The sequence below is a fragment of the Chelonoidis abingdonii genome, chromosome 13 (assembly GCF_003597395.2).
Source record: "Chelonoidis abingdonii isolate Lonesome George chromosome 13, CheloAbing_2.0, whole genome shotgun sequence".
NCBI classification, from domain to species: Eukaryota; Metazoa; Chordata; order Testudines; family Testudinidae; genus Chelonoidis; species Chelonoidis abingdonii.
In genome coordinates this window covers 16722898-16748126 of record NC_133781.1, presented here as the reverse complement: position 1 = coordinate 16748126, position 25229 = coordinate 16722898, and the positions used below count along the sequence as shown (strand labels likewise).

General features: G+C 42.9%; 1 protein-coding gene across 5 annotated transcripts in view; it reads right to left on the bottom strand.

Moving 5' to 3' along the window:
• Positions 1-2985: 2985 nt before the first annotated feature.
• The window catches only part of PRPSAP1 (phosphoribosyl pyrophosphate synthetase associated protein 1), a 44239-nt gene continuing 21995 nt past the window's right edge, over positions 2986-25229 (bottom strand). For all 5 annotated transcript variants that reach the window (XM_032792836.2, XM_032792835.2, XM_032792837.2 and 2 more), the window contains 7 exons: positions 22267-22439; positions 21683-21798; positions 20229-20284; positions 19250-19395; positions 8951-9021; positions 7983-8129; positions 2986-6776 (listed from right to left, as the gene is read on the bottom strand). In XM_032792836.2, coding sequence (XP_032648727.1) covers positions 6618-6776; positions 7983-8129; positions 8951-9021; positions 19250-19395; positions 20229-20284; positions 21683-21798; positions 22267-22439 — 868 coding nt within the window. In that variant the 3' untranslated portion in view covers positions 2986-6617. The remainder of the gene's footprint in view (positions 6777-7982; positions 8130-8950; positions 9022-19249; positions 19396-20228; positions 20285-21682; positions 21799-22266; positions 22440-25229) is intronic.

Below are 25229 nucleotides of genomic sequence, written 5' to 3'. Positions count from 1 at the left end.
GAATTTCACTGTCACAGTGGGTCGATGGCCCCAGTCACGATAGTATCTGAGCACCACCCTAATGTTAATGAACTAGTTCTCACAGCAGTCACAGGTAAGGAAATCCTCATTTAGTGAGAGATTTAGTGTCTTGCCCAAGGTCACAAGTCTTAGCGCAGGGCCCTAAACCTCAGGATGAGCCTTCTCGTTTTAACCTGTTTTACAGAAGTAAAAAATAAAATGCTTTAGGGCAGGGACTATATAACATATAATATGCAGTGATTAAAATAGCAGTGATTAAAATAGCAGTAACTCAGGGTTTTTGGTTAGAAAAAGTTCCCCAAGCAGATCTCCCTGGGCAGATTGAAAGGATAGTTCACGATACGTATACCATCACTTTTCATTAGAAGGTGTTTTTTAGGCATTGCTGTTTGTAGAAAACTTTCCAGTCATCCAACACCAAGTCCTCTTCCTAAGATGGAAGCCAACCTGCCCGGAACAAGCACTCAGAAGATGCGATTGACTTGAGTCTTCTGCCACTTGCTTGTGTCTTAGCACAAGGTACCATTCAGTATAAATCACATCCCTAAGCCCTATGGTGGTGTTTTTTCTGCACATCCTCCCTGCAGTAGATCTGCAGGCACAGCAAAGTCTCCTTAGTGCCATTTGGTGGCTAGGCAGGCAAAGAGCTGCATTGCAGGAACAGCTGGTCATGCTCACATTGTTGCCTCATCCTCCAGTACCCCACCCACTGCCATTTGTTTCATGCACTTGTGGCATCTTGTCATTAACCAAGATTATAAGAACATTAGACACCGTAAAGAGGCTGTCCTAACACCACAAAACCATGACTCCTGATTGGGGCCTCTTGGTGCAGTTTATAGAAATAAGTACCTCTCTCTGAAGAGGGCATTAATTCTGTAGCTTACTGACTACAGTTTGAGCATCAATATCACTCATTTTTAAGAAATTTGGACAAACTTTTGTAGGCTAAAACCCATGCATCTGATGGAGTGAGTTTTAGTCCACAAAAGCTTGTACCCAAATAAATTTGTTAGTCTCTAAGATGCCACAAAGACTCCTTGTTGTTTTTGCTGATACTGACTAACACGGCTACCCCTCTGAAACTGTCATTTATCATGGCAATTTTAGCACAAACAGGTGCTCAGGGACCATGCACAGAGCCTGTGGAGATAAAATACTGCTTCCATCACCTTCTCAAATATCTGACTCTGTTCTAGACATCACTGTTGCCATGCCTTAATAAAAATTAAAATAAGCCGAGTTTCCTCTCCTGAAGTTTCAGGCTCACCACTTCCACATACTGCAGAGATGGCTGGGGAGACAAACTGCACTAATTTAAACAAAGCCTCTTTTATAAGAGGGAGAATTACTGCAGTGAGATCCTTCCCTCTTCCCCTCCATGGTCTTGGTATTTGCTTAGTCACTGAACTGGAAGTTCTCAAGGACGACCATTAGTGGAAGAGAGCAGTAGCCAAATCTTGTTGAAAAGAAAATACAGACTCCCCCCTCCCCGTTTAAAACCGGAAAAGGTTTAAGGCTCCTAACCCAGGTATACTAACAAATGCAGGATCATGCCGTATCAGCTTAACCTATAGCTCTACAGCACGAGGCCTTTGGGGAGGTTACACAAGCCTTAGCATCATATAGTATAAATTACATACATTCGCCCTAACGAGTTCTTTTTTCCTGCACATATTTATGGAAATGACTCAAAGCCACACACCTTTCCAATAGACATGCAAGTACAGGAAAGGCTTATTACTATGAATGAAATCAAAATAAAGCTGCAGCAGTGATTGTCAACATCAGAGTGAAGTTTAACCTAGTGCAAAGAAGCTACCCAGGGCCCTTTGCATTACATAATGTCTGTATTGAAGTTTAAGTGTCATTTAGTCCCTGGGGTAAATAACTCTTAGGACTTGTCTACCTGGTGAGTTACTGCACAGCCAGCCAAAGTGTGAATCTACAGCAAGCAAGTCTCAGAGATGGGTCTACAGACTCCAGCTCATGTGATGCTCCTCAGAGCCCATGTGTCTATACAGCGATTTTTAACGGGAGCCTGAGTGCATTGCCCTAGGCTCAGACTTGCTGCCGCGGGTTTCTGCGTACCATGCTGCTGTACCATTAAAGAGCCCTGCTCTGCAATCCATTATGTATACTGACCTTTTGAATGGCCCCGTTCAAGTCAAAGGGACCCTACTCAGTGCAAGCAAAGGGTTCAGAATCGTGCCCACATGACTCAGCCTGGCTGATCTGCATGGGTGTATGTAGAGATTAAAATTAGCACCTTTTGTCAGAAGCAAGGAAGACGACAAACTCTTAACTGCAACTGTCTCTACTAATGCTGTTGTCACTATAGCAGAAGCCCGTTTTCATGTCCGGCAGCTCATCCAGCATAAACATTAAGAAGTTTGATTGGTTGGAGACTCAAACCCCAGGCAGGATTCCTTGCTCTAGGATCAAGAAGAAAAGCCATGACCGAAATAAATTCTCAGTCATTTGACAGGCATTACACCTGCTAGCACAGATGACTTAATACAGGCACCATCTTCAAGGAGGGCAGTACAGTTCTTTGCAAAGGCACAAAAAGATGTAAAAAATATTTTCCACCCTATAGACTTAAAATAAGTTAGCTGGACTTTGACCCTGTAGAGGAGTAGACAGCTGTGACCATGAAATTGAGTAAAGGATATATATATGCTATGGTCTTACTGAATTTGATCTGTTACTGAATGTTTTGCTTTGTAAGAATTTGTCCCCTATTGCTCTGCACTATGATGTGCCTTAGCTCAAAGGAGCTCTAATGGCATTATAATATCATAGGCAACAAATCCTTGTGGTGATCATAAGCTTCGTGTGTCACAGAGCTAAAGGACAAAGAACGGTGCAATGGAACCAATGCAAATAGTGATACTATGCATACTCAGCAGGCTTGTATCTGGGCCATTGGAGTGCTTTTTGCAATAAATTTCAGAGAAGCGCTCAGTTGAAAATGTATAGTTTATTAGCATCCACTCTGGGAATTTCTCTACAGCTTTCTAACAGACACAGGCATGAGTGCTCATGTCACTTTTTCCAAAGAAATTAGCTAACAGCGTAATCTAGATCATGTAGATTTAACGAACTCTACACACATATGCCAACCACACAGCTGTTTTCACTCTGCCCCGGACAGGAAAAATGCATGAACATAAATACATCTGCAAGAAAGAGATGCCCCAGGGCTTTCATTACCTTCTCCTGTGTCTTTTACTCACTTCAGTGCAGACTGCAAAGACATAAGTATAGTTCTAAAGCAACGTGCACATTGAGAGATTCAATTTGGAAAGGCTTTTCTTCGTTAAAGATTATCAAACTACAACCCTAATGGAGATTTAAGCCATGTGAAGAAAGCAGACATTTATAAGCCATCAAGACCATTTTGAAAGTTTGAATTTGGGAGATAACGAAAGCTCAGTTTAAATTGCTTCCTCTCCACTACTGTGCAATTTAAACTGAGCTTCTCTCCATTTTTTGAGATATCAAACAAGAACGTGAAGGCCTCACTTTTCCTATGGCCTCAGTTGAGAGTGGTTTCAGAAAGTGGATGCTAAACTCATTACTAAATGGACTTCTAGGAATTCCACGACATCCTGAAGTAAAAAGCCATGTCAACGTGGTAAAATGTAGGAGGGGAACATAAATGCATATATTTTATACATGCTGCTAAATAATTCTCGAAAGTAAAATATTCCGAGAATCTTGGGAAGACTGTTTAGAACCTGAGTGATCAAACAAACAAAACAAACGAGAACTCCCCATCCCCCTGCCCCACCACCACCTCCTTCACCTTAAAATCAACTCTCAAAGTAACGCCATCATGTAGCATTAACCCCTCTCCCCAGTCAGGCACTCTCAGCCAAGATAACTTCTGTGAAAGGTAGCAGATGGTGGGTTGAGAAAAGAATATGCCACTTTTCTGTTTTACAAGAATAGAACATTTAAATTTTCAGAAGTTTAAAACCAAAACAAGAAATCTAAATTTATTGCTTTTTCATATCAGGATTGAGTTAGAGGGAGAACACAGGAAATGGGAGATGGGATGAGAATAAAGATGACATGGTCAGATAGACCAAGACTTTCTGAATGGCACCACTGCTATAAGAAACTAAATCCTACAAGGCCCCCTAAACCTCTACTCTGATAACTGGCAAAGACATAATGATAATCAAGTCTTTCATAAGGCAGAGGCCTTCATCTAAAAAAACCTGACAGCACATCCTGCAATGATGGCAGCCACCAGGGCTGGATTCCATGAAATTAAGGGGGGGGGGGGGAAAAAAAAAAAAAAGGAAGACTCAATTAAGTTCAATGCCAAGCCAGCTATAGTTCAGGCAGATGCACTGCAAGCTTCCACACAGCTCTTCTGATGCATTTTCACCCTCATTTGCAATCTCTCATATTGCAGTTCTGGGCCTTGTTAGCACAGGCTGCCAATTGGGCCAAACTGGTTGGGATTTTATGATGTGACTGATTTATGACTATGGCCCAACCAAATTCATTCTGACTTGTGTCCCATAAGATTTGAACAGAGACAAAACTGAGGTGAGAGGGCAGCCGACTAATGAACTGGGCCACTTCACCCAGGGTAGGGTCTATCTTAAAGCAATTAAAAGGGGATACGAGAAGAGGATGTTTTCATGTTTGTAAAACTGGCTATCATGAGGAACAGTTGTAGCCTAGCACTAACTAAGAACAGGACATGAGTATTTATGATTTCTTCACATACATGCTTGTCAGTCAGTCCCTTCAGTAATACTTAAAGTATGGTACCCTGTTAAAATATAACTGTTAGCAGCCCTGAGGAGCCACATACATAAAGTCACGGTAATGGAGTACAGCTGTGACTTTTTCTAATACTTAGTGAACAAAGTCACTAAATTAAGAACAGTCCCGTATATTGCTTACAAGAAGATTCAGTCTGGAGGTACAGATCAGCAGCTGGATTCCAAGGAGAAGGCAAGGTGCTCCTGAACACATATTCCATACATGCTCAGTGGCTATGAGATAGAAAGCTAGTTCTATAACATGCACTTCACTCTACTGAAGACCTTTTGTTTGCTGAACATTCAAGGTTCTTCCTAGACTCCCAGCACAAACATGCTCTGACACTTTTAGAATTTGTTGTACATTGAATTGGGACTGAAATATGTAGGTAGAAGTTGAAGGGCAAGTAATACTTTAAACAAACCCCAGCTTGACAAAGCAACCAATCTGCATTGTCCTCTCCCAAGCAATAGCCTCAAATTACTGATCACAGAGTCAAGTTGAAAATAGTCTAGGTTTTGGTGGCATGCATATTGACCTATCCTCCTACATGGCAGATGTTTTTGAAATATGCCCTTGGATCTTATTATAGCCCAGCAAAACTCATCACAATTAACTAGGATTGCTTTCCCAGCCATATACTCCTTGCCAAGAGCCAAGGTTGAGTGTCACTTGTAAAAGGAGCAAGCAACAAGGCCTCTCTGTCTAGAGGCAGGAATTCAATGGGTGTTTCAGAAAACAGGTTTAAAGCATCTACATTTTCTTTACTTTACAGGGCTGCCCCGTCAATGTATTTAACCTATTTACAACAACAGACCAAAATGGCAGCTGTCCACAGGGAAAAGGTCCAAAATAAACATCCTATGCTTTTTAGCTGCTTGATCATTAGAGTTTCAGAAAGTATAGCCATCTCTGAGGCAGATGTGCAAAGTTTCCCCATATAATTCTGCCAGGATATATCAAACCTAGGCAACTTCTGAGCCAACAGTCAAAAATCACAAATTGTGCTTAATTTAGACAATGTAGACAAGTGTTCCAAAAGGGATCAAACTCACATTACTTGCCACGGAGTTGTGACAAGAATCCAAGGCTCGAGAGATAAAGGTTGACATATTCTACTACTATGTTCCCACTCCTGCTAAGATAAATATATTTAAGTTGTTATAAACACCGACAAATCTAATTTAAGGATTTAACTGCCACTGGGTCATTCTAGGCTGCCACTGTTGAATATACTTACAGCCAATAATTTCATAAAAATAAACCTATGCTGAATAAATGAAATTAGAAAAGGTTACAAAAGTTGGCACGGGGGTTTTCTGCACATCAACACTACAGGCAGCACCCTACCTGCCCAGACAGCTTAAATGAAGTGTTCCCTTCTGTATTCTATAGTCAATCCATAAACTAGAAATAGCATGACCATCTTTACTTCATCAGTCCATGTGTAGCAACAAGACTTCCAGATTCCCCCTCTCATGAGACTACAGCTTTGTTTTAAAGGGCGAGAAGCAGACACTAAATAGCTTTCAGGCAACTTTTACTTACAATTCAAAACCTCTCTATTTCCTGATCAGAACTAAAATGTAATCCTTCCTGCAAGGTGAACAGAAGAGGCTGCAGGTATCAGGGCTGTTCAATTTTACTTTTGCTATTCAATCTCATGGCTTCAGTCCTTAAACATCCTACACCCTCCCCCTAGCAGAAGAAACAGTTGTGTTGTGTCTATAATTTATGGCATTGCGTTTTCATGCACGTTTCCTTCTCCCATCTCTTCAGGAAACCCAGGACAAGGGCAACATTGCAATCTAGTCATCCACGGTGATGTTGCGGAAGAGATAAGCCATGGACTCCCCATTGTGGATTCTTCGGATGGCTTCAGAGAGGATCAAACTGATATCCACAGTCTTTATCTTGGGGCACTGCAGCTTCTGAACTTCATGTGGAACTGTGTTGGTCACCACCACCTGCAGAGAGACAGAGAGTGCCACCAACACATCAGTTCAGATTTAATGGCTACCTAAGAATAAAACTCTGAAAATCAGTTGTATCTGACGTTTCTCTGGGTAGTCAGAGGATTTGGGGTAGGTGTAAATATCACTAATATTATATGATTGAAATGACAGATTTTCCAAGGCTGATCATTTGAAGAAAGGGCCAACATCAGTGATGCTCTGCATGAAGTTCCTCCACGTGGACTAGCAAGTCTGAGTACTTCATAGGCGCTTGACCACTGAGGGTGGAATATTTGATGGCTTGATTCAATAATACCCCACAAAGTCCATGGGCGGACAGGTGAGGCAGAGAAAAGTAAAATAAATATCACAGGAAAGCAAACACATGCACATGGGATGTGATGGAGAAGCATCCATGTGAATGGTCTTGCTAGAAGATAGCAAAGGATGCAGACTCACTGTACCAATAAAATAGGTGAAGTCTGCCCTTTGGAGAAGCGTGGCTATTAAAACAAATGCCATAAAATTCAGAAGGGGACTGTCCCCTAAACAGAGTTTCTCTCCCAGAGTGTCTGGTCCCAAAGGCTCCTTATTAAGGCAACTCAGCATAATTTCCAATGGTGGCTGTGCTTTAGACCCTCCATCCAGATAGGTATTAGTAAATTTATATGTAGATGGGAAATCTACATAGAGGACAGACTCTTAAGGGGCCATATGCCTTTGAGCTAAATGAGATTCTTCCATTCTCATCTTCTAAAAAATGGATAACAACCCATTTCTGACAACTATATTAGAAGCCTTATTTAATGTCCCCATTACTCTCACTCTTGGATCTTTCTTGTCATCTGGCAAAGACCAGCTTTAGTTTCCTCTCAAATATATGTAAATTTGATTAATTGTTTCACTCATGAAAAAATGAACACTAGTCTCAGGTAAAAACTATTCAGTGCAAGCAGAAGCTAAACTTATCCCAAATGAAGCTTTGAAAAATCATCCCAAACCCACTCTCAGTCAGAATAGGTAACGTTAATTGCATGCTAAACTGTATGTTGGTTGGTTTTGTGATACAATTTTTACTAGGTAACAGTCTGTGATGAAAGTCATTTTACAACTGTGATCTGGAACCTTGCTGTCTGGAGGCAAAAAGCTAGTGCGTGAACTCATGTGGCCACCATCCAACCTTTTCCCATCTCCACAAGACAAGCAGCAGTGACATACCTCATCGACTGCAGATTCCTCAATTAGACGGGGAGCATCTGCAGATAAGAGTCCATGAGTGGCCATCACAAAAATCTTGTAAGCACCACGCTCTTTCAGGATTTCTGCAGCTGCTACAAAGCTTTCCACATCATCAATAATATCATCCTAAGAGAAACACAAACCCCACAGTCAGAACCAGGAAGTTATCACCTGAAAGAAGACAGACTTTGATCTCTTCATAGCTATAGCAGCAGAGTCTGTATGTATTTGAGGAAGTTAGTGTCTACCTTGACCACTGGTGAAGGTCCTTTATACACCCAAGCAGAATACATCAGCTCTGATAATTAATGTAATTTTATTTATTTGCAGATTTTTTTTATAGCTCTCACCACTGTAGTATCCGAGTGCCTCTCACACAATGACTTAAATCTCAGCTCCAATGTGAGGTATAGAAGGAGTCCCATTTTAATGAAAGGGAAATGTGAGGCACTGAGATTCTGACTTACTCAAGGTCACACAGGACTTCTGTGGCAGCACTGGGACTAGAACCCAGAAGGGTCTTGCACTTTCAGTCTAGTATCTAAAGGAGAAGACTATCCATCCTCTCAATGATACCAAAACTCCACGCCACTCATCTCAACAGTTCAGCAGGGTAAATGGAGACCAGCAGCAAGTGAATTCCATTTGGAGGTATTCATCTTTGGGTTCTGGCGTAACTAGGCAGGAAAATTTGAGGGCCCACAGCCTCACATTTTGGACACAGGGCTGAACACTGGATATTAACAGGGTTTGTCTATCTTTCCTATTTAGATACACAGGAAAGCTGGAGAGAGTTGGAGAGGATGGAATGTGAATATCGTGTCAGAACTTGAATGATGTTGTGTCATTTCTACTCCAGAACAGAAATCCCAGCTACATAGAGGTATACATATTTAGAGATGGGATAGAGAAAAAGATCCCGCCCCACTGCTCTTTCAGTCTCGTACCACAATGATGGCGATTCTTCCCCCAACATCTCCGACTACAGTTATTGGTGGCTTCTCTTTGGCCATCATCACTAAAAACAAAGCAAAGCCTAGTTAATTCCATACATGGCAGTTTTGCTGCATGCATATATCCATTTATTGCATGGTAGGACAGGCTCCCACTTTTCTCAATTTAACTTGGTGCATCAAGTTTAATATACACGTGCATCATTTCTTGCAGTTTATATGTATATACCCCATAAGACCCACAGAACTTCAGTTTTTATAAATCACTTTAAAAAGGGAGAAGTAGAGGAGCTTAATAAGAAATTAAGAGTCTGATTTCCAGAGGCATCAAGCACCTACATCTCACACTCACTTCAGCCGAGCCAGCTGGTGATTAGCATTTTTCCCCTTTAAATGTCTTAAAATTCCTTATGTCAAAGCAGCTATGATGCAGCTGTTGGCCCAAGTGCAGCTCAAGCAGTGGTGCTGCTCTCATCTAAAAGCGCACTTCCGCTCCAAAAAGTGACTAAAAATGGCATGGGCTTCCACATTTGGCTTCCTTAAAGGATGTTATCAAGGGGTATGGCTACACTTGGAATTTTTTGAAGTGTGAGTGTGGTCGGAGTGGCAGCACTGGGAGAGAGCTCTCCCAGTGCTGCATGTAAACCACATCCTCTATGGGTGTAGCGTGCAGCGCTGGGAGCCGTGATCCCAGCGCTGCCGCCCTGATTACACTGAGGCTTTACAGTGCTGTATCTTGCAGCGCTCAGGGGGGTGTTTTTTCACACCCCTGAGCGCCAAAGTTGCAGTGCTGTAAAGTGCCAGTGTAGCCATACCCAAACATCCCTGGTTTGCAAGAGGTAGTTTTCTAATAGCTAGCCATGCAAACTGATCTGGGAATCTGAGACTCAAGCTGGATTCTTTCCTTCTCCTCTATCCCCAATAAAGTGTGCTGCAGACCAGAAAAGACCCTTTATGACACCTGCATATGTTCAGGGCCATCCTTAGGCATACGCACCCAAAACTTTGGGGCACCTCTGGGTCTTAGTGCCCATCGTTCCACCTCTTCCTATCCCTGTTCTACCCCTCCTGCAGGCTCCCACCACACCTGGCTGCTGCAGCCTGGTCAGTCTTCCACTGAAGCCGATCTAGTACTTAAAAGTGAAAAAGACTCCCAGACCACCAGCCCTATCAGCACAACATTAAAACTGTTAAAGAGCCATTCAAGCGGTAATGAAGCCATTTAACAGGCATTTGCCAACCCCCAGGTATATACTGTCAGTTTCTGAATTTACTGACAAAAACAGTTGTGCATCACTGTAATATTTACTCAGAACATGTTAAAATTTGCTTTAAAAATGTCAGTGTGTTGCTGAAGATTATAAAATCACATCTCTAAAAAATCCTTGCATAGATTTTTAGATGCACAATCCGATTATTCATCTTTAGCCTTAAATGCTTGGATAGTCAGACAGTTTTTTAAATAAATCCTTCAAAAGACCAGCCTTATACACATGCGAGCCTGGGCTGCCGTCGGGCACAGGGGTACCAGTTTAATAATACTGCATAGGGCCCCATAAATCCTAAAGACAGCCCTGCATATGTTTATTGCTTTCAGTAGCATAGGTGACTGGAATTTTGTAATTAGTGTTCAAAAGAAGGACAAATAGAATCCAGTTCAATCTTAGCACTACAAACCCAACACACTTATTACTAAATTTTGTAGATGACATATAAAAGGATCAGATCTGTTGAGTAAGAAGGTGCCAATCCTCTCCACCTTCCACCCCCCAACCCCCCCCCCCCCACACACACTTCATATGGATCTGTGGCATGCAGAAACTACATGTACCAACAGGAAACACTCCACCTTCAGGCAAGTAGTGTCAACATCAAGGTGGAGCATCATATGCCAATATGTACTGTCTACTTTGCACTTCTCCTTTGGATTTAAAGATAAAACAGACAGCCATCTGCTCCAGAAACTGGATGTGGCCCTCAGACTAGTGGCAAGTTGTTAATAAATCCGTCACCTGGGCAAGGATTGGCCACCCTTGATCCAAGTACATTTAAGAAGTCCCTCCCCTCACAGTGAACATTTTGATTTATAACACAAAAGTCTCGGCATGTGTATGACATAAAAAGGATATCTAAGGGTTTGAAATGTACATTGTATGAATCTGGTGAAAGCATTTAAGTGACATGAATCGTTGCTCATATGCAGTAGTAAGGAAGTGATACATATCAGCCCATGCAAGCCCATCATGAAAACATTCATATTACCCCATTTAAAATTCTACATATGCGACACCTTTTACATAACTCCTGTAGAAATGATTGAGAGGATTAGAGTATTTTAAAATAGAATGTCACTGATACTTTTTCATAGCCTCCCACTGTAAAGATAGATGCTTCAATTACTATGATTCAACTATACAGGCTTCAGAGGAGTTAAGACCTTTCAGACATATAAAAAATAATTTTTTTGAATATATTGTTACAAAATGCAAGCACTCGTCAAATACTTAGTATTCTACCAGGGCAGAAAGAAAAGCCTTATCCTATTACCAAAAAAAAGGGATTTTAAGCTAATAATAAGGAAATCACTTTTAGTCATACTGGATCAAGATATCTCACCTTAAACTGACTGAAAATACCCCTCTTGCACAGACTAATACAATACTCTTAAAATGATGTGTAAGATACTCTGTAGTTTGGAATGTTAGTAGCTTTGGCAGAGGTGGATATGTGGCAGAGTATAGGTGAGGCAGATTAAGGTGTACGATAAATGTGATTTATGGGGACCACAGCTTCAAATGTATACGGCTACTACATGAAGCATATAAAACAGCACAGTGTAATGAATCATGTGTCAAGGGCTCATTTTCCTTTAAACCTTACTCAAATTTTAAAAAGCCAAAGAATTATGTTTTGAACAGAATAAGTTGATCAGTGCTGAATTTTAGTTTAACGTCTCAGTTAGGCAGCAAGTTTGAGTCCTAACTGAAGTGCTCCTTGAAGCACAGTCACTCTAGAACTGTTTTCTACAGCTTGCTTGCCAATACATAAAGACACATAAGTGTAAAGGGGAAAAAAAACAGTTCTCATGTAAAGGAGAGGGCAGGAGGAAGGGTACTTCTAATAAACCAGGATTTAACTTCACAAGAGATAAGCAGGCTAAAATATTTCAGATGCAGGCCCTATCTACCAGTTTTGATTAATTATTAATCTAGTTTAGATAATAAAACTCCTGGTAGGAAGGACTGAGTTATCAAATGCCCAAACGATTACATCTGACTCCTGTCCCAACCTTAACATACGTTCCACAGATGAACAGGGCTCTGCTTACAGCAGACAGGCCAGGGAGAATTCTGTTCAGAAGCATGGTGAATGGATCTTAGAGTTGAAATTCAGCACTATTTTACTGGCAAACATGTAACTCTTCATCTGGAGTTTGCACCTTTGCATTGCATAACAAATGAAGTATTCCTTACCAGTAATTTCATCCCCACACTACGGTCAGAGTTTTGACAGTCAGCTACCAATATTAGCAGCAATTAGTGTCCTTCCTTCCTTCTCTATATTTAAATGCTATATTTAAGCCTTTTTTTTATGCTTTGTAAAGTAGGGTAGGCAGCATGTAGACCAGGGGTCAGCAACCTTTCAGAAGTGCTGTGTCGAGTCTTCATTTAGTCACTCTAATTTAAGGTTTCACGTGCCAGTCATACATTTTAATGTTTTCAGAAGGTCTCTTTCTATAAGTCTATATTATATAACTATTGTACGTAAAGTAAATAAGGTTTTTAAAATGTTTAAGAAACTTCATTTAAAAAATTAAATTAAAATGCAGAGCCCCTGGGCAGGATCAGGGCCTGAACCCAGGCAGTGTGAGTGCCACTGAAAATCAGCTTGTGTGCCGCCTTCGGCACGCCTGCCATAGGTTGCCTACCCCTGATGTAGACCTACCAGATTCCTAAAGAGCTGTTCTCCCTTTTTCTTGATCAATTATCTCTGTAAAGAAAAGAAAAAAAAATTGCAAGCCAATATCCACCCATAACCACATCAAATCTCAGAAGTACTTCGATTGCTCCAATGTGAGGTAAAACACACGCCGAAGTCATTGTGGTCAGTTTCTCCCTCTCCAAAAACCTCAGTCCTAGTGACACTTACAAGTCAGAACTGCTGGGAGATGATGGCTTGAAAAATTGCTCTAAATAGTAAGTCAACATTTTCCTCCCAGGTATAAAACCTTTGTTTCCATGTAGTTGAAAGAGGCAAACCAAGTTAAAAATAGGTGGTCAGACTTGGATATCAGTTACTCTGGTATAAGCCCAGAGTCACTCTAATTCATTATATTTACAGGGATGTAATCAAGATCAAAGTCTGGTCCAAGGACTGCAAATGCTTCTGAAGAGTCAGGAAGCTGATTTTAGCATTTCTAGCAAATATTTTTTTAAAAGGGTCAGACACCAAATGAAGAGGAGTCATTTTTATAAATAGGTACATGAAAAATGTTTCAGAGAATATGTGCAAAAACCCAATTGCTCACCAAAAAGCCCTAAATCTTTGTAAAGGCTTATTCCTTCGATTTAAGTGCTGGATACAATTATCACCCTTCATTAAGGCTTCAAAAAATCATTTCATCTGGCATAAAGAAAATGGCATTAACCTGTGCTCAAACTTGCTGTTCTCATTTAGTGGCCAATACTTTTTAAGGAATATTGTGGTGGCTTCAGTTCGGAGGCAAAAAAAAGTTAGAGTTTGTGTGAGTTAAACTTACGTTCACTAAGTAAAAATAATGCTGTATATACAACAGGACGACAGAAGAACCAGCAACAAATAGTTATGCAACGTGATGCACCTAGATAAGTACAGATTTTTTTTTTTTAATGCCCCCATTCTAAATATAGAAGAGGAAAAAGTCCCACGAGTTCACTCAGTTTTTTTCTACCCTAGTGCCTTTGCTTATGACAGCTTGTTTGGTTTTTGGTTTGAGTGGCACAATGCTTACATACATCTGGTTGCAAGCCAAAAGGCTACATGAACGATTTAACATGTTACAGACATTTTCAGAAGGGAGAGTCGGCAAGCACACACTTATGTGCATTTGTTAAAGCACAACATAGTCAATTGCAAGCTTGAACACAAAGGCTCTATAAATAACTACAAATACAAAACAACAGCCTTATAGGGATGTCCTGTATTAAGGCTCAAAGATTTCTGGTTTTCTGAATTTTTAGCAGAGCAGTTTAAGAAGTGCAGCCAGAAGTGTCCAACTATGGCACTTTAATACAATATAACTTTCCCATGTGTCGCTGAGTCAAACAGACAGTGGATCCTATGATGCTCTCTGGCAGGAAGGTAAAACATGAACAAGGAGCAGAGCCCAGGAATTAAAGGCAAATAATCCCATAGGAGCTGGTGTTTGGGCCAAGAGTAGAATGTGACTAAGGCCTGCTGACCCACTAAGCCCACCCACAACTGCATGGACCATAGTTATCTTTGCAGAAGGCCATCTACCTCCATGTAGGTCTGATTCCTACTCCCACTTAGGTCACATCTACGCTGTAGCTGAGAGGCGTAATTCCCAGCTTGGGCAGACATTCACACGCTAGCTCTGTTCAAGCTCACGCACTAAAAACAGCAGCATGACTGGGGAGGCAAAGGCAGCAGCTTGGGCTAGCCCCAACTACATATAAAGTATCTCAGACAGAGGCTACGTCTTCACTACCCGCTGTATTGGCGGGTAGCAATCGATTTCTCGGGGATCGATATATCGCATCTCATCTAGACGCGATATATCGATCCCCAAATGCGCTCCTGTCGACTATGGAACTCCACCGGACCAAGTGGCGGTAGCGGAGTCGACAGTTATTCACGTAGCTGAAGTTGCGTATCTTAGATCGATCCCCTCCCCTAGCGTAAACCAGCCCAGAGTTGTACTTGCGTGGCTAGTCTGAGCTACAGTGACCACACTGCTGTTTTTTAGAGCATTAGCTTTATCACACTAGTTCATGTATGTCTACCAGAGCTGGGCACTGCACTTCCCAGCTCCAGTGTAGATATATAGCCATGGACACAGACACCTTTCTGTCTGTTCAGCCACCACTCTAGCTCACAAAACTGGAAGTTCTGCACCGATTTCTGGTGGGAAATCCACGCTCTACAGAAAGGAGTGTATGTGCAGGAATACCCCAACTTTCTAGTGCCTACCTTACATCCAGAGGGCCTTCTACAGAATCAAGGGTGTAATTCTGGAGACTTTGCTCCCTCCTTTGGCAACTAAGGACATTTTCTGACCCTTTTGGTTCAAGGGAACCCAAGTTCTATGTTAGTAATGTACGCTACGTTTTAGAACGATGTAGGAGAACTACTTAGAGTCTATTCTGCTTCACCATCAAAACTAGCAGGAAACTTCCACGTTCGGTTATTTTTGTTACTGGTGCAAGAGGAAGAAAAAAAAATCCAGCCTCACTCAGACCTTACGGGTTTTGCTGAAGTGGCATTTTGGAAAAACCTCTTGACTTGTAAACAGAACTAACTGGATCAGGAAGAGTCAGAGGATCGATACAAGACCCCACAATGCCACTTTTCCTAACCCCAACTGCACTTTAATTTTAGCACAGTGAAGAGCAAATACATGGTACTCGCTACAAATTACAGACTTTATGGATTTTTCTTGAAACAGATACTTTTGTTGTCTTGTAGCCTAGGCAAAGGAGCCCAGCACTTGCTCAAAACCAGGTAGCAAGTAAGACTCAAAGGCTGCAGAGAATCAACAAACAATTTACATAGAAGCACTTCTGGCAAGGAGCAAGACTCACCTCAGAAATTTACCCTGTTTTTTCCCTTTTTAGTTAACTTCAGGTAGCATAATTTGATTGTTTTACATTTGTGTTTCAGACACTGAAGAATGCAAGGTAATTAGTCAGGCATCACATTTCTAGGATGGATAAATAAGGAGGAAGGTGAGAGACACCAGCTGAGCTCATGTCTCATGTGTTGAAAGCATTTCTTCCCTGAAACCATAACGACATTGGATTGGACAAACCTAGTTGCCGGCTACCATTAAGGAGCACTCAATTTAAGCCTCAGATCTGATCTACCTTAAATCTGTTATGGAACCACAAATGTAGGCCTGAAAGGGACCCGGGAAAGTCATCAAGTCCAGTCCCCTGCGCTAAAACAAGATCAAGTAAACCTAGATCAACCCTGACAGGTGTTTGTCCAACCTGATCCTAAAAACCTCCAATGAGGGGGATTCCACAATCTCTCCTGGTAACCTATTCCAGAGCTTAACTGTCCTTATAGTTAGAAATTTTTTCTTAATATCTAAACTAAATCTCCCTTGCTGCTGATTACACCTGTTACTTCCTGTCCTACCTTCAGTGAACATGGTGAACAACTGACCACAGTCCTGTTTACAACAGCCCATAAATGTAGTTGAGGACTTATTATCTGATAAAGAATCTCTTCTAGATTTTCAAGTACTTTAAAATCTTCGATCACCATCAACGTAAGCCTTGACGCAAGATCTACATGCTCTACCCCTGGGGCGATTCTGCGAGACTGCGCACCCGCAGAACACCTCCCTGCCACTCCCACCTCAGATTTCCTATGTTTCCCTGCAGAAAGCGGTAGGGAAGCAAAAGGAAGCCAAGTGGAGATTGGCGGGGATCATGAGCGCAATTTTTTAGGGGGCACACAGGGTTATGTGCCACTGCCCACCCTCATTCTGCAAGCAGAGAGCTGCCCAGTTGACAGAGGTTGTCCGTGTCCCTGCACAGCTGACTCTGCAGCTGAACGCTGCCTCTTGGGTCCTGTGCCAGTGGCGCTTCCCTTCTATGTGCTGGGAGCCTTCCTGTTTTCTATTCGAGGGGAAGAGGATGGAGAAGAAAAGGGGATAGGGGCACCACAGGCAGAAGTGGGAGCCCAGCATCTGGCATCTCCTCAGCAGTAGCTGGGGCTCCCCCGTTAAACAGGCCCATTGAGCTCTCACCCTGAGAAGCACTACACCCGGACCCCTCCAACAAGCCGCCCACACCCAGACTACCACCCCACTGATTCCCACCCCACTGATCGCCCAACCTGGACCCCTACCCCATCAAGCCTCACTCCCCTCAGCACCAGGACCCCCCCCCCACTGGACCCCCAACACCCAGAACCTCCTGCTGAGTCCCATCTCCACATACCCAGCACTCCCGCCCCCCGCCCTTGAGCCCCAACTACCTTCACCTGGATCCCCTGCAGCATCCCAATGCCCCTGCACCTGGAACCCCACAACGAGCCTCTGTGCATCCAGATCTTCCACTGAAGTGCCTGCACCCAGATTGCCTCACACAGAAACCATTCACCCCACACCTGGATCTCCCCACACTAAGCTCCTCCACACTTGGATCCTGCTGGGATGAGCCTGCCCACCCATATCTGGTGCAGAGGGTCAGGGTCCTGGGGTGTTTCTGGGGCAGACCCAGCCCTTGCACTGTGTCAGGGTCATGTGCAGACTCACTGCCAAGTCCCTGTACCAAGGGAGGTGGGGGCTTCAGGGTGATCTCCCACCTCAATGCAGCCAGTGGCCTGTGCTCCCCATTGCCATGCTGGAGCCACGTTTATTTATTGGCAAATAAAATTTGCAGAATTTTAAAATATTGTGCGCACAATTTTTAGGCATAGAATTCCCTCAGAAGTAATACTCTAGGCATACTAAAGAGCAAAAAAAGTCCTCCATACCTCGGAATCAAGGAAACAAACCAAAGCAGCTATGTTAAATTTCAGTTCCCATTAGAAACAGGAGGGAAAAATGCTTGCAGAGGACAAAAATCACAGACTAACATTTGCTGTCAGAAGCCAAGAAGAGACTTCTGCTAGCTTCAATACATCCTTTAAGTGTGCACTTGTTATACTAACACTTGTGACGATGACAATTTCCTTTGTACCCACTTTGTCTAAGCATTGTAACTAGCTAATGCATGAAGGATGTTGATCTCTAAACATCACATCAAGGACAAGAGAGGAACACCCACTCTTGGTTATGTGTTCATTATCATTCTGCAAGCATTGGACCATCTATGCTACTGGTAACTTCTGCAGAGACAGATATCACTGAGCTAATCTGCTTGATGGACAGGTACCTGAGCTGCAGAAAGCAACATTCCATGTCTCCTCCCCCAACCCTTCCCTCCCCACCCGCCACCTTGCTCTAGTCTCACATACATACACAATGCATCCATGACTCTAAACCCTAAACTTAGGGTCTAAAAACATGTACCTGGACAGCTAAGGGGGAAGGGAAACAGTTGGATTTTTTTCCTTATCAATACTGCTACCACTGTTTGAATCCTGATGTTGCTAGCAGGATAGCAGCATAGTTCCTTAGAACAGTTTTTTAGGATTTTGGACCTAAAAAAACAACATTATAAAACTGTGCTGCCAGTACAAGGGTAATACAAGGGTGAGGATAGAGAGAGTAAACAAGGTAGCAGTCTGAGTTCCAAAAGTTCTTAGAAAGACCCTTATTCATACCAGCCAAACAAGTCACATTAGAATGCTCCCAGAAACAATATCTAAATGAGACTAACTAGCACCATTTTGTTCCCAGTACGGACAAGGACTATTGTAAAGGTTGCTGTAGTTCTAGGGCAGAGCCTCCACATTCAGAGGACAGCAGCCAAAAAAAACCCCAAAAAGCCTGCACCCAAAAGCAGAAAAGGCCTACCCACCCAACAATCTCTCAGCTCAGTGGCTATTCCCTTGCAAATTTCCCTTTGGTATTTCAATAAGACGGTTAGAAGTCAAGTTTATTTCATTAATAGGAATAATTTTGCCACTCCCTGATGAATAAATGCGGTCTCTACATTGATGTTTGTCAAATTCTCCCGGCACTAACGCCAGCTGAAGCTGCACTGAGGCTAGTGTAACAGTGGGAGATTTGACAAAGACCTCAGCGTAGACAAGGTCTTCAGATCTAACTTCAACCTTGTCTACATGAGAAGTTGCACTGGTATAGTTTATATCAGTGGTTCTCAAGCTTTTGTACTGGTGACTCCTTTCACATAGCAAGTGTGACCCCCCCCTCATAAATTAAAAACACTTTTTTTTTTAAATAATTTTAACACCATTATAAATGCTGGAGGCAAAGCAGGGTTTGGGGTGGAGGCTGACAGCTCACGACCCCACCCCATGTAATAACCTCGCAACCCCCGAGGGGTCCTGACCCCCAGTCTATATCAGTAAAATGAAGCAGACAGCAAGCTCCCATCACCATGCCTTCCCCCATTGATCAAAAGTTAAATGGACACAGAGTGCTAATCTTACAGGGCAGCTCTAGGCCAGAGTGCACAGTGGCATTTTTGACAGTTGGGGGAGAGTGGCGGCCGTCATCCATGTCCTGCTCCGTACACTGAGCCTCTCCATGGATAACTGCTAGTCCCAGACGCAGTCTCTCGGCATAAGACTGAGCCCTGCATGAAAACCAGAATAGGTTAGGGGGATACATGAGAACAACTCTGGAAAGGCCCTCTGGCTTAGTATACTTCTTAATCACACGTTTAATCCTTGCCTACAATCAGCAGAGGAAATTAGGACTCTACCACTGTGTCACTCAACTTCCAGAAAAGCTCCTTCCACTTCCTATCAAAATGTGTAGGACTGGTGCTAGGGAAGAACTGCCTTTTCAAACCCATCCTCTTCAAATACCCCAACACCCAGTACCTCCCCTCTTCTCTAGCCCTCCATTCCATCACCAGGAGGTTCTTGGTGTTCCTCCGCATTCTCTCCCTATGACAAGCTGACTGTCACTACCTTCTCAGGTCTGTTGATTCAAACATAGACCCTTACTGCAACCACCACTGTACAATGGTGTGGGCCATGGGCTAGGTGCCACTTCCTCCTAATGGCAATCTCCACATTAGCATTGGATAGAGGCAACAGGTGTGACTGTGTATTCTGATTGTGCCCAGTACTGCCTCTAGAACTCCTTAAAATGTGTGGGAAGCTCAGACATTCTCTAATACCCAAGTAAATAGCAACTGCTCAATATGCCAGCTGTTGGGAGCTCTAAATCCGGGCATTTCCCTGCGAAGTGCAAGGGTCAGTTGTGTGGACAATCCAGACACTTGCACCTTAAAAGTTGGCAGCACTAAGTTTGAATTCAGCATTTGACTGCAAAACAGTTTGACAGACAAGTTTATTGTTTCAGTTAGGGGACTCTGCATTTCGACATGCACTCCATACTACCAGATCACAGCAGGTTTTATCAAATATACACCCAGACAGCCAGGAAGAGCCTATTTACCTTTTCGCTGCATCAGGGGATTTGGCCACAATAACTGCATTTCTGTAATCTGGAATCTGGATTAAAAAGAAAGGTTACTAACGTATAAGTAGTGAGTCTAGTACTTGTTCCTAACTCAATACAATTTGGGTGAACAAAAATTGTCTACACATCTTTACAATCAAGTGCAACAGTTGGGGAATCTCATCCTGTTGCACTAAAAGGAGATAATTCCTTGCTAACACCAGTGATATAAAGAAGGGCAGTCAGGCATTTGTATATAACCTGCCCCAGAACAGAACACAGTACTCAAATTAAACTTTAATACTCAGAATTCTTCATGCAATCAGGGCTGGCTCTAGCCATTTCGCTGCCCCAAGCACGGTGGCATGCCGTGGGGGGGCGCTCTGCCGCTCGCTGGTCCCGCAGCTCCGGTGGACCTCCCGCAGGCGTCCCTGAGGAGGTCCACCGGAGCCGCCTGCTGCCCTCCCGACAACCGGCAGAGTGCCCCCCGCGGCATGCCGCCCCAAGCACACGCTTGGCGCGCTGGGGCCTGGAGCCGGCCCTGCACGCAATATAATTAGGTCAATTAAGAAAGCCTGTCCCAGCATAAGCAGATGCACTAGAAAGAGAAGTGCACTACCTTGATCTGAGCAAGTATGACTGTATCTATCAGAGACAGAAGTTACACTTCCAGCTCCACTGTAGACATACCCTGAAATGGAGGGCAGAAGCCAAGTGGTTCACAGCATATACTACATGAGAACTGGGGGGGGGAAGAGATGGGAAGATTTTTTTTTGTCCAAGGATAACTGGGATCAACCCCACTTTTTAAGGAAAGGGCCAGACATGGAAGATCCACTGTACTCTATTGAATCTGAATGAAGGGATGAGTTGATTCTTCCAGCATTTAAATGTGCTGTTGCAGAGATCCTGGGCACTCTACTAAAAAGCATCACTCTTGCAGTCTGCATGATTTTGCTAGTATCCAAATCATACTTTCTGAATATCTAAATAAAACAAATTGCCTCCACACCTTTGCATAGCACTGCTGGAAACAGTATCGCATAAAGTCCAGCTATAATTCAGATCACCAAAACATCCATTTCACAGTGAGAGAAACAGCTTAATAGGATTTAAAAATGATTAACGGCATGAGTAAGAATAGTATCTCAAATGACACTAAGAAAACAAACTGTATAGAACAATGAAATTCATACTTCAGAGCATGGCCTTATCTTCAGTTTTGACCAGGAAATAGTTTCCAACCTGCTACACTATTGCACAAATTGGTCTATTTCACACTTTCCTGGAAAGCACTGGTATTGTTCTCAGTCAGAGATTACAGAAACAGACTGACCATCAGTCTAGCCCAACAAAACAATTCTTGTGTAAGCAACAGAATGAACAATGCTATATCATGTCAAGTACAGGTTAAATGCAAACAAGTATAGATAAAACTAGAGTAACCTTACTTCTTCCTGTATATACTGAAGCAAGAAAGGGGATGCCCTTAAGTTGTCTACTGGAAAGCTGAAGAAGCCTTGGATTTCCTTTTGATGAAGATCCATAGTGATAATGTGTGTTAAACCTAAAAAAGCAAAAAAGAGTGAATCACCAAATAGCCTCTTCTATCCTCTGATACAATTTCTGGAATACACGATCTGTGTGTGTCCGAATTTCATGGTCTCTAAATTATCCTATGTCAATATATTGTATGCCACATTTTAACAGATATATAAGCTGGTAGAAGAAAAAGCTTTGAAGCAGGTACTGACAACCAGCCACACTATTATAAAAAAAACAGCACCAGAAAAAGCATAGCATAGGCAGATCAATACAGCATTCCTAATCAGATATTTGTGGATCATCCCCAGATACAACTGTAAAAGACAGCTGAACAAATGTTAGTTCCCCCAGTGTAGGCCGAGAACTTGGGGACAAGTCCCCAAGTGTGATGGGGGAAGTAGGGAAGGACAGTTGATTCCCAGGGGTGCATGGTAGTTGAACAAGTTATAGAGGCTAAAATTCCTGCTGCCTCCTTGCACGACACACTCACCTGCTTTGGCCAGCATAGAAGCTAGCAGTTTGCAGACTATCGAGCCCCTCTTCCTCATTTTGCTTTGTTTGCTATAGGGGAAGTAAGGGATGACCCCAATAATATTCCTGGCGCAGGAAGTCTTCAGTGCATAAGCCATTATCAACAATTCCATTACAGCAGTGTTCACATCTCTAAGAGAGGTTTGAAAACCATTCCAAATATTAGTGTAGAAGAATTCTGATAACAATTCCCTCCCACAGCTTCTTTGCTTAGTGTTCAAAAAGTAAATTTTCTCTGAGCCTTTTTTGGATAAACCCTCAATTTTTGTTGCTGTGAATCACACGTGATTTGATAAAGCTAAACAGACTTGGTTGTAGCTCAGTAGCCCCCTGAGCAACCAAAGGTGAATTGAGAGCTACCACTTCCCACACTTAACCCCTTCCTTTTTCTTGTTTACAGCCTTCCACACCTTTTACTGCTCAGGTTGTCAGCTAGAGAAAATGAGGTTCTGCTAGCAGCATGTCTTGAGTTAAATATACTAAAACCATAGAGCTTCAATCAAGTTCTCTTATGCAGAAGTTCATTGTTATTATACCACTAAGTTCCATAGCATAAATAGTAACTCAATGCTTGTCAAGGTGCCTAAAAGGAGGGAATTTGTTCTACAGGTGGCAGTTGGTTTTACATAGAAACAAATTATCTCAGATCCACACACCCTGCTGTAACTTTGTCTGGAAGAAAGTTTCTTCCAGAAAGTATCACAGTGATATCTAATACTTCATTGATCTCTATGTTAGTATTTTGTTTTGCTCATTGTTAGAGGTGAAAATGTAAATGAGCTTTACTGTGAGAAACAGGAAGATCTGAAGCTCAAACTGCATTACAGAGGACCATGATAAGGAAGTTGGATCTTCTGGCCACAGCAGTGTGTACAGATCCCATGAACCAGTGCCTCTTGAGATACTCTCAAAAGAGAGAGATCTGGTCTTAGGCCACAAGTTCTGACAGCATATATTTAACAAACTCCCTCCAACACAATTTTTTAAAATATATATGCTCTACTTCAAATAGATATTATTTTGGGGAAGTTCTATGGTCTACGTCAGGGGTTGGCAACCTTTCAGAAGTAATGTGCCGAGTCTTCACTTATTCACTCTAATTTAAGGTTTCGCGTGCCAGTAATCCATTTTAATGTTTTTAGAAGGTCTCTTTCTATAAGTCTATAACATATAACTAAACTATTGTGGTATGTAAAGTAAATAAGGTTTTTAAAATGTTTAAGAAGCTTCATTTAAAATTAAATTAAAATGCAGAGCCCCCCAGACCGGTGGCCAGGACCCGGGGAGTGAGAGTGCCACCGAAAATCAGCTCGCGTGCGGCCTTCGGCACCCGTGCCATAGGTTGCCTACCCCAGTCTACGTTATACAGGAGGTCAGACTAGATGATCAAGGTGGTCTCATCTAGCCTGGTATCTATAACATCCATTTTTCCACCAAAGAGAGAGAATGTGCCAGCAGAATACACAGTAAGAACTGGATCATAATTACAAGCTACTTCCTAAGAACTAAAGGAGATAGGTAGAGCCCTGCATAGATATAAAAATGTGCATCCGCCAGGATCAACCATGATTTGATATCCGACTTTTACCTGTATCCACATCCGCACCCTCAGCAGCAAGCTGTCTCACACCTCAAAAGGGCTAGCTGGTGGGAGAGGGGGTTGTGTCTTGCAGGGAAGAGGCAGTGCAAGGGTAGGGACTGGGGGTAAGGAGCAGCGCAGGGGTGGGGTCTTGGAGATGGGGCAGTGTGAGGGCTGGGGCAGGGGTATCATATCATGTTCTGCTCCCTTGGGCTCACAGACAACACACGGCAGCAGCAGTGCACGTTGCATCACAGTGGAGAGGAGCGTGGAGCGCCGGGCCAGGCAAGTGTGGGCCCTGTTGCCCAGGAGCCAGCGGGATGGGCCTGGGAATGCAGCCAGCACTGCCTGAGGGGTCTGAGCTGCTGGACAGGAAGCAGCATGGCAAGCAGGTGCTGGACAGCCCCGACCCCGACCTGCTGCACCTCCCAGGCTGCCTGAGCCAGACACCACCAGTGAGTAGAGACCTGCAAGGTTGTATCCACATCCGATCCGCAAAAATGGTCTGAGGATATTAAGCCGATATGCACGCATTTGCAGGGCTCTACGCACAGGAACTAACATGCATGCAAGGAACAAGACCTTGAATCTCAAGTTTTGCAGATCAGATTTTCTATCTCTAGCCGAATGCCCCTGTTGTAATATACCCTTTTGGGGATTTTTCCCTTGCTCCCATCACTGCCCAGAAACAAGATGCATTCTATTACTGTTGCAACAATTAACATCTCCCACTGAACATTTTGGAGGGCAATGACTTTTTAACTAATGTCATCCTTTGCAGCCTGTATAGTTAAGTCAGGATCTGAATCATGGAACATTTTACATTTACATTGAACATTCTAAGGAAACAAGTGACTTCCCCTCCCTTGCCCAGCTCCAAGCCGTGCAGACGTGATATTTTGCGTGGAGGCCAGCATCGCTGTGCTACTCATGTTTTCAAGAAACGAGAGGCAGGCTGCATCAAATCACCCTATCAGTTCTAAACCCCCCAAGCAACAGCTTCTATTGAGTAGACCCCATGGAAAAAGTGGTGTACAGTATGTGAAACATTCACAGATGACAGAGGTCTGTGAGAAGACTCATCTTGCCTAACTTTTGCCACGTTGACTGGACAGCTATGCTTTAACTACAGAAATCTTTCCTCAAGCCCAGTTTGGACGAAGAGACATTCTAGCACTGTGTTGCTTTCAACGGAATATGGTGGACTTGTTCACCAAACATTCTATCCTATCCTGCCAATATGCTTTGACTCAGCTACTCAGGACTGAAAGACAGTTTAGAGCCTTGTGGAAAATATATGCACCACAAGGTGGAAAATCCAGTAATATCCTCAGAACAAAGAC